The sequence below is a fragment of the Propithecus coquereli genome, unplaced genomic scaffold, assembly GCF_000956105.1.
Source record: "Propithecus coquereli isolate 6110/MARCELLA unplaced genomic scaffold, Pcoq_1.0 Scaffold211, whole genome shotgun sequence".
NCBI classification, from domain to species: Eukaryota; Metazoa; Chordata; class Mammalia; order Primates; family Indriidae; genus Propithecus; species Propithecus coquereli.
Window position 1 is genome coordinate 2715475 of NW_012146190.1, and position 11018 is coordinate 2726492.

Sequence of the window (11018 nt, forward strand, 5' to 3'; positions counted from 1 at the left end):
CATGGGAGATGAAATGGGACTTATGTCAGCATATGTTTGTATTTTTTAATTTTTAACAGTGCAAATGTATTCATGAATTCTAATGTAATTTTTAACACAATGAAGACAAAGTGGGTAGAAGATGGTTTGCAGGAACAATTAATTGCTTCTGGGTTTTATTGTGTTGCCATTCTGCTAATTTGCATGCGGGTATACTTACAGACATAAAATATTAATCCCCTCAAGTTCAACCCACTTGGTCTTCTATAAAGAAGCAGCAGCAAAGGGCTTATTAAATTTAGGCTCCGTGGGGACAGTAAACTCCTCAATGCAAAGTTGACATTCCATCCTATAGGGACTCGAAAGGAGAGACTCTGTTTTTATTGTGCATAATTATCACAGATGTGGCAATAAACTCCCTGATTAAAGATGCCAAAAATACTTGTTTGAGAAAGTTGTACTGTTTTGAAAAAATTTACTTCTTGGCCAGAATCGTCCTTTAGTTAGTTTTGCCAAAAATGATTAGCTATGGCAGAAAGAGGATCGGCTGCTGCCATGTAGTCTTCAAAAACACCTAATTTACTTTTTTTGTGTTGGGAAGGTGCTAGAACAGACTTAAGAAACAACGAGAAGAAGCTGGCCTTCGACATGGCTACTAATGCTGCCTGTGCATCTCTCCTGAAAAAGAAACAGGGAACAGGTATTTATTTTAAATCCTTCTTTCTCTTCTGATTCATGACTAATGAGTTATCAATTTAGTACTGGGAAAAAGAGATAAACTCTTTAGGTGATTCTGGAGTTTGTTTAAATATCCTTGCTCTAGTTCAGAACCTCCATAATAGAAGAACATGCTCAAGTGAACAAATTTGAAGAGAGAATCTTCAGATCTTTTTTTTTAATTTTTAAATTTTTTATGTTTTGAGACAGTCTCCCTCTGTCGCCTCCCATACAGTGCAGTGGCGTGGCGTTATCATACCTCACTGCAGCCTTGAACTCCTGGGCTCAAGCAATCCTCCTCCCTCAGCCTTCTGAGTAGCTGGGACCAAAGGCACCCATCGCTGCGCCTGGCTAATTTTTCTATTTTTAGTAGAGACAGGGTCTTGCCCTTGCTCAGGCTGGTCTCGAACTCCTGAGCTCAAGCAATCCTCCCACCTTGGCCTCCCAGACTGCTAGGATTACAGGCATGGGGCACCACACCTGGCCTAATTTTATTTTTTTTTAGAGATGAGATCTTGGTCTGTTGCCCAGACTGGAGAACACTGTTGTCATCATAGCTCACTGCAGACTTGAACTCCTGAGCTCAAGTGATCCTCTTGCCTCAGCCTCCTGAAAAGCTGGGACAACAGGCATGTACCATCATGCCACCTGAGAGAATGGATCTTTTACCTTTTTTTTTTTAATGTGTCTTTTGTTCCTTGCAATCATGTTCTAATCATCTTGCTTGCTGTCCTTTTCAGAGAACCATCATCTCCATTCCTTCATTTTAATATGTATTTATCAGTCTTTATGACCAAATATTTTTTAAATTAAGTATTCAATAGCTCCATGATTATATTCTGTTTCTTTTTTAAAAATGGGGGTATCAGCTTGACATGGTGGCTCATACCTGTGATCCCAGTTCTTTGGGAGGCCAAAGTGGAAGGGTTGCTTGAGGCCAGGAGTTTGAGACCAGCCTGTGCAACACAGAGAGACCCCATCTCTACAATAAATAAAAAAATTAGCTGGGTGTGGTGGCGAGCACCTGTAGTCCTAGCTACTGGGGAGGCTGAGGTTGGAAGATTGCCTGAGACCAGGAGTTCGAGGTTGCAGTGAGCTATGATGATGCCACTACACTCTAACCCCAGTGACAGAGCAAGACCCTGTTTCTAAAAAAATAAAAATGATGGCATCAATAAACTATAATAGAGATTATTCTAGGCTTTGCCAAACATTTTGAACTTTATTCATAGTACTATAGGAAGTTTTTAAAAATAAAGTTTAGGTATATATTCTTAAAGACAAAAATATCTATTGATGCGGGAGAATAAGTTAAAAAAGGAAAGCTTGTGTGGTTGTTTTGAAAGAAAGGTGTTAAAACACACTTGCGTCATTCATGATTACTCTTCAGAGGCCAGTTGTTTATGTGACCTCTCAGCATGTAGCCTGTTAAATTCCATCCTCCCTAGATTCAATCTAACTTGGTAATTTCTGAAAGAAATACCAGGAGGATGTGCCTTGAACTCTTCTTCCCATCCACCTTTCCTTTCCCTCCCATTCATCATCAGCCTCCCGGCCCATGCAGAGCCCAAAAAGGTAGGAAAAAAGAAGGCAGAGGAAGATTTGAATGAAGGGGACGTTAAATCCCCTTTTCCTTTCTTCTCAAGCCTTACTCTGCGTTATTATCTTGGGTTCAGCACTTTAATACCACTTTGAACTACAAGCCTCCAATTTTTTTCCCCGCCATTTTCTAGAAAGAAACTAGTGTAGTGGAAGACTTGCTTTTTGATGCCTTTGTATTGCTGCTCATCATTTTGAACCTTTTTAGTTTTGCTTTAGCATCTAAAGTTTAGACTGATCCAGGTTGGTAGAGAATCACCAAAACGACTTTTGAGAAAACAAATTTCCATTATAGAGGCTAAGTGCATTTGTTTCCATTTTAACTTGAGGGTGTTATCCCTTTCGCAGCTCTTTTTTTTTTTTTTTTTGTGAGACAGGTCTCGCTCTGTCACCCAGGCTAGAGTGCAGTGGCCCAATTGTAGCTCACTGCAGCCTCCAATTCCTGGGCTCAAGTGATCCTCCTGCTTCAGCCTCTCGACCTTTCACAGTTCTTAACCTTCTATAGTAGAATACTGATTACTTTTCTGTTTTTATCAATTTAATTGAATTCCCATTAATTTTTGAACCTTTAGAAAACTTATTTCTCCCTGAGGTGCCCCTTGTTTTATGAGAAGAGGCAATGTTAGGCTGGCCCATATTCCATTCCCAGCAGAAGCAACAGAATAAAGTCAGTCCCCTTGTGTCCTGCTTTAGGCAATCAGAAACAGTGCCCTCCCTCTTCATGGCTTGCCAGATGAACTTCCCGGCATTATCCTCTTTACCTATCATCAGGTTTCTATCATAGCCCTCCTTACAAACCTGTTGTTCCTTTTGTCCTTTATTCCAGATAGTCTTTGTTCCAGATTTTAATTTGTTTTTAAACTTCAGTTCCGATATGGTGTATATTTAAGCCATCAATGCTCACTGGCAGTGCAAATCTTTCTTTAAAGTAATGACTCATGCATAGATGGATACAGGTCCTACTAGGGGATGAGAAAGCATTTGTCAGCTGAGCTGGTGCTCCCCACCCAGCTGCCTTTTGACTAAGAAGCCATATTTACAGCTGGGTGGGAGAGACACTTCTGCCTGAGAACTGCCTATTCCTTGCTGTCTTGGTTGGGTCAAGAAGTAGGACTGTGGCCTAACTTCCTTTCTCTGCCACTGACTTCCTGTTGCTGTGGGTAGTGCTCGAATGTCCTGACTGAAGAGTTTCTTACGAGCTGAAGGTTATCAGAATCTCTTCCATCTATGAGCCCCATCATAACAGGCAAGGAAAATACCAAACATTCTCAGACCCCAGAGAGCTATACTTAGGAGGGGTTGGAGCTGGTGGTAAAATCTTCTCTCTTCCCCCTCACCTTTCGGCAGCCTTTGTAGAGTAGGGCTGGGAGGTGGGTACTCTTTGCTCTGTTCACTCCAAGTGTGTTTCAGTCTACCTTCCTAAATTTGTACTGATTACATAATGAATTTGTTAATGAGGTAATCTTGGGGCCTGGCGCAGGCAGAAGTAAGAAATGAATTTTCATATTTCAATTTTCAGATTACTTTTTTGTATGTTTTTTCTTGCTCCATGTCCCAATCATCCAGTTTTAAAAAGTTTTAATTTGTATTATGATCCTAGTTGGAATGAGGGTTGGAACATTTGGCCACATAGTTCATTGCCTAGATGAGCTCTAAACTGGAAAAGGTATATTCTGGTATTGTTGTTGACTTTTAAAAGCACAGCTTGGATTTTTTTATAGGGATAAAATAATTCATATGTTGCAATTACCATGGAGGATAACTTTGATATGGGGGTAGGGGTAAGGGCTCTACTTGAGAGTTGAAACCTTTAAATTTTTTCCCCAAGCTTTAAAAATTGGGGTATAATTTCCATTAAGTAAATTGCATGCATCTTAAGTGTACAGCTTGATTTTTTTTTTTAAACTATGCTTATACCTATTCACCACAACCCACATAAAGCTCGAGGACACTTCCCACACCCCTAGAAGCCTCTCTCAGCATCCTGTGCTTTTCTCACCATAGATTAGTTTATCTATTCATGAACTTGATATAAATGGAATCGAACAGGATGTACTTTTTTGTATCTGACTTCTTTCACTTACATTATGTCTGTGACAGTCATCCATGTGACTGTGTTTTTCCTGCCACCATTTATTTATTTATTGTTTGTGTGTATGTTTGTCTTAAGTGTTGATGCTTGATTTGGGACCTGGAAACCCAGGCAATGGGATTGAGGAAGATGGCAGTGAGGTAGGGAGGATGACAATGCTGCTGGGAGATAATTACCACACTGGCCATACCCTGAGGTGAGCTCTAAAGAGATACAGCTCATCACTCAGCACTTGGCCACGTGGGAAGTTTCCAGAGAAAACTAACTGCCTCAGAACAGTTCATGAAAGGAAAGAAGGAGAAGGAATTTATTTACCTAACTCATGCCTGTCTTGATTTCTATTCAGGCAGAGTTTGCACCATGGCAAGTCATATTTCTTTTCTTTTCTTTTCTTTTTTTTTTTTTGAGACAGAGTTTCACTGTGTTGCCCAGGCTAGAGTGCCGTGCTGTCAGCCTAGCTCACCGCAACCTCAAACTCCTGGGCTCAAGCAATCCTTCTTCCTCAGCCTCCCGAGTAGCTGGGACTACAGGCATGCACCACCATGCCCGGCTAATTTTTTCTATATATTTTTAGTTGTCCGATTAATTTCTTTTTCTTTTTATTTTTTTAGTAGAGGCGGGGTCTTGCTCTTGCTCAGGCTGGTTTCGAACTCCTGAGTTCAAACAATCCACCCACCTCGGCCTCCCAGAGTGCTAGGATTACAGGCGTGAGCCACCGCGCCCGGCCATATTTCTTTTTTTAATAGGAGGAACAAGATTAAAATAAAGAGCAGAAGGAACAATTGAAGGACACAGAATGTGTTAAATGGGCAAAATAGGATAGCAAAGTAGAAGGGGGACGAGCTTTGCTATTTGTCTTTCTTGCTGTAGCTTAAAAAGCTACTTTTTATCAAGTTCACAGGAAGTCCTGAAGTTCTTTCCCAGGTGTGTGTTGGGGAGAAGAAAATATTAATATATTCTTCCCAGTTCCCCAGAGCTCCTCTTGTGAAGAATGGAGAATATAGTCAACCTGGAGTCTTCTGACAGCTTGGAAACTAGTAAAATCCTGACGCTTGCCTTTGTTGTGCTTTACATTCACTTGTTCTTCCTTTCTCTTTCCTTCTCTCTTGTCCAAGATAAATCGGTTCCTACCTCCCTTGTACTGATCCCCTTTCTCCCTTCCTTTTTCTCAATAATCATTTTTCTAAACCCATAATTAACATGAAGACTCTTTAAAAAAAAACAATATCATTAACGTACCTAAAAATTAACAATAATTCCTTAATATTGCCAAATAACTTGTCATTGTCCAAATTTGCCTTTTTTCTCATACCTGTTTATTTCTTTGTTCACTTATTTATCTATTTACGGTTTATTTAAGTCAGGGGCCACATAAGGTCAGTTTGTGATTGATAGATATGTCTCTTAACTTTTTTTAAATAAATGTTTCCTTTCTCTCTCTTCTCCTCTTTTTAACCTTGCCATTTATTTATTAAAGAAACTAGGTCAACTCACTTGAATTTTCCAATCTGAACATTGCTGGCTGCATTCCCATGGTGGTGTTTGTCATGTTTGTTTGTCATTTATGTTTTTGTAAATTGGTGTTAGATCTAGAGGTTGGATTCTATTTAGGTTCTATCTCTCTATCAATCTATCTATCTGTAATCTATCTTTCTTAGGAATAGAGGGAAAAATATATAGAATGTTGTGTTCTTTCATCAGAGGTACGTGACATCTGGTTATCACTCTTCCTGTGATATTAGTTTCCACTGATGACCGTTATCTAGATCTGTTATTTCACTAGTGGTTGCAAGATGATGATATTCTATTATAATTCAATCTTTCTCCGTTATTAGCTAGATCATTTTATAAAAAAAAATGTTCCTTCATCAACTGGTTGGTTACCTGGTGGAATAGCTCATGAAACAGGATAAATGCTTGATTTTTGCCCTTTTATTTAGGAGTTTTTAAAATAATGAGCTGGTTCCCTATCGTTCTCCAAAGGGACCCTAATGAGTTCTTTTTGGTGTGTGTTGGAATATTTGATGGGCTTTAATCCATTACAATTAGGAGCTTTATTGTTCTTTGGCTAGTGGAGGCCTCTTTAAGTTGGATCTTGAACTCTTTTCACATGATTCTGTCTTTGATAGGATCCTTGCTTTATGGCCTGACAAGGGTTTTAGGTCCATCTCTTGTATTTCCCGCCCCAGACTTGGAAAGGAGTCTTATCCCCAAAGAGCTTAGGGGATATGGCATGTAGAGGCCGATCTGGGTGCTATGACATACATTTATTGTGCCCCCACAATGTGCATGTGTTTGTATTCTATTTTTCCCCCTAAAATTATGCCTAGGATAGTCTGTTGCTATAAGAATTTGACTAGACAGTTGAATAGGTGACAGTTAAAGATCAGATATCTTCCTTTTGAGCCCGGTTCAAGGGTGATTTAACATTTAAGAGGGTTCAGCTCTTTCTATTTTAAAACTTTTTTTTTCATTTCAGTCTTTTGCTTCTGAATATTTTATTTTTAGTGTTTTCTAAAGTGAAACTGAAGCATCTATGTTGTCATTCTTTCTTTTTCTTTCCCCACTCCTCATTAGTTATCTTTCTACCCAGTGACCTTGCCTTCAGGTAAGGCCTCAGGCCGCGCATTGACTGAAGCCACTAGTCTTGTGCACTTGTCACTGGGAGAGAGGAAGACAGAAGCACAGTGGTCAGAGTGCTGTGCTCCATGCTGGTCACGGTGCGCGTGGCTAATCACTTTCTGTGGGAATGGACTAGTGGCACCTTAGCACCACATGCTTTTTGCTCTTCTGCATGACTAAGGAACGTGTACACAAATGTATTTGTCAGCCTCTGTGGCAGCAGCAACTTAATAGGCTGCAAAACAAAAGCAGAAAAAGATTCTCAGGGAAAGTACAATCTCTGGGTCAGATGGAAGATTATAAGTTTTTGAATTGTCAAGAGCTTTGAAAGTGAAAAAAAAAATCTGAGCAATTTGTAATTCCTGTTTTACTTGCTCCCCCCATTTCTTTTAGATGCCATTCGAACATTAAGCAATGCCGAGGACTATCTTGATGATGAAGACTCGGATTAATTCCCTTCTGGAGCTTTAAGATCTAAAACTTCTGTTGCTTTTGCCATTCCGAAACTTTGTCTTTGCAGCAAGGTGTTGGTAACTGTAAAAAGAAAAAAAAAAGTGTATGTGAACACGGCAGTGTTGCACTGTGTTTGAATAGAACGTGTACATGACTAGTTCTCACCTTTGGTTTGCCAATAAGTGACTGGATACTTTCTGTATAAAATACATTTAGGTTCACCAGAGTAGAACAAGAAGAGATTATTCCTATTTATCAAGCTAAAGGAATTTTAAGAATTTTTTTCTTTAAAAAAATCAAGATTTTTTTTTTTTTTTTTTTTTTAGTTAAAGTTCTTTACCTCAAGGATTGAGATATTTTAAATGGATTCATAAAGGGGGGAAATGCTTATTATAATAATAAACCAAAATACCAGAAAATCGTCAGCTATTCTGACAAAAATAAACATTTTAAGAGACTTCATTCCTTTTGTCTGTTTCTGTGGTATCACTCATTGCTAATAAATAAATAAAACTTTTTATATTTAGGGTAAGAACTGATTTTATTTTTTAAATTATATGTTATATTTATTAACACAGAAGAATCATGATAGCCACATTTCTTTTCAGCTTCCTATATCTGCTTTGCTTAAAGTCAAGATAATAATCATTGAGAAGATACATTTCTAATAAAATAGATAATTTTAATAATTATGAGACTTTCAGTTTTTATCTCCAAGGTTATACTTAGAGTGAAGAAACCTACAACTCATACAGTTTGATTAAGATTTGAAAGGTTAAAAAATTGATTTTCTTGTGGAAGATGCCATGGTTTTCCACATGGAGTAGTCAGGAGCCATGGAATTGTTTTACATTCAGTTTTTCACTTGATAACATCTGTTTTCCTCACAGTATGGATCTAGTGAATAACAATTCAGATTCTTTTGCCGAAACATCAATTAACATTGCAGAGAGCCTTCTATACGACTGACATGACACTTCCTTTAAAGTTCTAATTTTGTATCGCTACAGTGATGATATTAATATTAAAAATGACATGGCCATTGGAATTTGCCTAGATTCCCGGCCCTAGGCCCAAAAGTATCTTTTGCAAGATGACTTCAATGCTAATTTCAAAAAACATATTGATGAAGAGAAGGAAATGTGTGAAGAAGGAAGTGGGTTACCTCAGGAAATGAATAACTGCTTCTATTGGGGTTTCTTCTGTCTGTGACTGCTTTTTCTCTGTGGGTACCTTGAGAAAGGATACCCGGAGAAGCCAGTTTGAGATCTTTCAAATGTCCCAACTAAATTTTAGTAGCAAGAAATCTGTACTTCTAGTGACAGAAAAGCTGAGCATAAATTCTGAAAATAATCAGAGGGTATTTTATTTTTTAAAAAATATGTTATTAAGTTTGATTTAACCATTCGTATTTCTTTTTAAGCATAAACTTGAAGGTAGGAAATCCTTCTTAAAATTGTATCTCTTCCCATAGAACCTTTAAAGATTTTTCTGTAAAATGTGGCTTGTGCCTTAATAAAAAGCTTTTGGAGAACCCTGTAATTTTTTGCCCTTCTATACTTTGGGTCTGTGGTCATTAGAATAGGTGCCAACTAAACACTCTTAATTTTTTAACATGGGCAGAGATAATACAGTTTGTGTGACTATAGATAATTTTTATGAAAATTTTATGTGCTTGATTTAGAGACATTATTTGTGTATCTGAAGGAAAGAATAGTAGAGATTTCACTATCATTGCTTTTAACATCGAACATATGAGAATTCTAGAAAGTTGGCCAACTATAGTTTTTTCAAAGGGGAGAGGAGGACTTAGATATATGCATGATTTTTTGGTGAAACAGAACAACTCATTTAGTTGTGGATGAAACTCCATGGGATTTTTTTTTTTTTTGCTGCTTGTTTATTCTTCCTAGCTGGTCTGAGCTTTCTCAGAGACTGTTTAGTGCTGAACTCAGCAACAAAAATCAGTTCTAGGAACTCACCACTGCTCTGACCGTGCAGAGGAGAGCTTTGATTATGTTTTAGAAATGACTTTGGAGGTTTTGCTGTAACCCGAGCTTTCTGACAGTGTCTGTGGCCTGAACTCCTTTCCAGGCATAACGTCCTTTAGATAGAAGATGCCTTCCAGCCACTTGGGCAGCAACAGACGTGTTTAGCTGTAGGTCCAGGAGCCTCGTACAGAGAACATTCTTTATCAGGGGTTCCCATTTTAGTTTCCTTTCTGGGACTGTTCTGTTGCAGATTGTTTGTTGTTGGACTGACATTTGCGATAGCGGGTAGCTTCTGAATTTTTTGTGACCCCACTGGCTCCTTTTTTTAGTAGATCAGTCACATTATTATCCAAAGGGAAATGCTGTGCAAAGCAATGTTGACCTTATTTTTTTTAATCTTAAAAAACAAATTGGAAGTAATTCTAAAAATGAAATTTCAGATAATTTTAGATAGAGGAAAATGTAATTTTTCCATAAGAGCCTTCTTCATAAATGTTTATCGTGTAGAATTTCTAATTTACTAGTAATTTTTCTTACCGTGAGCACTGTATTTCTCATCTTTGTAAATGATGATTCTTTTCTGATAGGCTTTTGTACCTGACATTTACATTTGATCTCGCATTTCCCTATTGACTTTGATTTTGTTTTTTTCTCCTGATTTTTATATTGTAAATATGTATGTAGCAAGAATACACAGAGCAGGGATACATTATACAGCCAAACGTCAAAGTGTCTGATTACTGAAAGTTGAGGATTTGGTGAGAGAAGTATCATAGAAGATTCTGCTATCCCTATTTTAACTGCAAATATAGCTTCGGTGAACAGTTTTCTTAGTGAAGGAAAAATTGTAGACCACAAATTTATGGTTTCTGTCTCCTTATTTCTTAATAACAAGCTTTTACATCTGCCCCTCCCTTAAAATGACATAAAATTAAATAAAACTACCATTTATTAAATGCCTACTCTGCCAGTTCCTGTGCGAGGCACTTTCATAGCCATGATGTCATTTGATCTTTTCGGCAATGCGGGGCGATGAATGTTACTGCCTCTGTCTTTTTACAGAGAAGCTGAGGTTTGAAGAAGTTAAGTAACTGGTTCAAGGTCAAACTGCTTGAAGGGGAATGCACAGGTCTGGCGGACACCTGAGCCCATACTCCTCGTGCCTGCCACGACAGTCCGATGTTGTCTTTCACATTCTGTCAGAAAAATGTGCAGAAACAACAGTTCCTTTTCCAACTCAAGCCCTAGAGGTAGACATCTAATAATTTCAGCGTACCTGCTCATCAGTTCATTGTGTTATTTAAACTAACCCTAAGAGCTCCCAGAAAAATTTAGGCAGAACTTTTTGGTTCCCAGTAACCCTGTAGAAATAAGATTTAAGGAAGCAGGTTTTACTCCCCAGCTTCCAAAATTTCCTGCTCTGTGCACATTAAACTGTGAATAAGTATTAAAGAAGGAAAGCTCAGATAAGCAGCCTTAAGTTTACACTGTTGAGTTCAGCAGTTCTCTCAGATAGTCTGAGAGCTCCTCAGTTCCACGTCACCATGAAAATAAATGTGTCCCTG

General features: G+C 38.2%; 1 protein-coding gene across 1 annotated transcript in view; it reads left to right on the top strand.

Moving 5' to 3' along the window:
- Nucleotides 1–7693, top strand: part of OSTF1 (osteoclast stimulating factor 1) — a 61661-nt gene extending 53968 nt beyond the window's left edge. The window contains exons 9-10 of the mRNA XM_012644421.1: nucleotides 581–679; nucleotides 7403–7693. Coding sequence (XP_012499875.1) covers nucleotides 581–679; nucleotides 7403–7461 — 158 coding nt within the window. The 3' untranslated portion in view covers nucleotides 7462–7693. The remainder of the gene's footprint in view (nucleotides 1–580; nucleotides 680–7402) is intronic.
- The last annotated feature ends 3325 nt before the right edge of the window (nucleotides 7694–11018 follow it).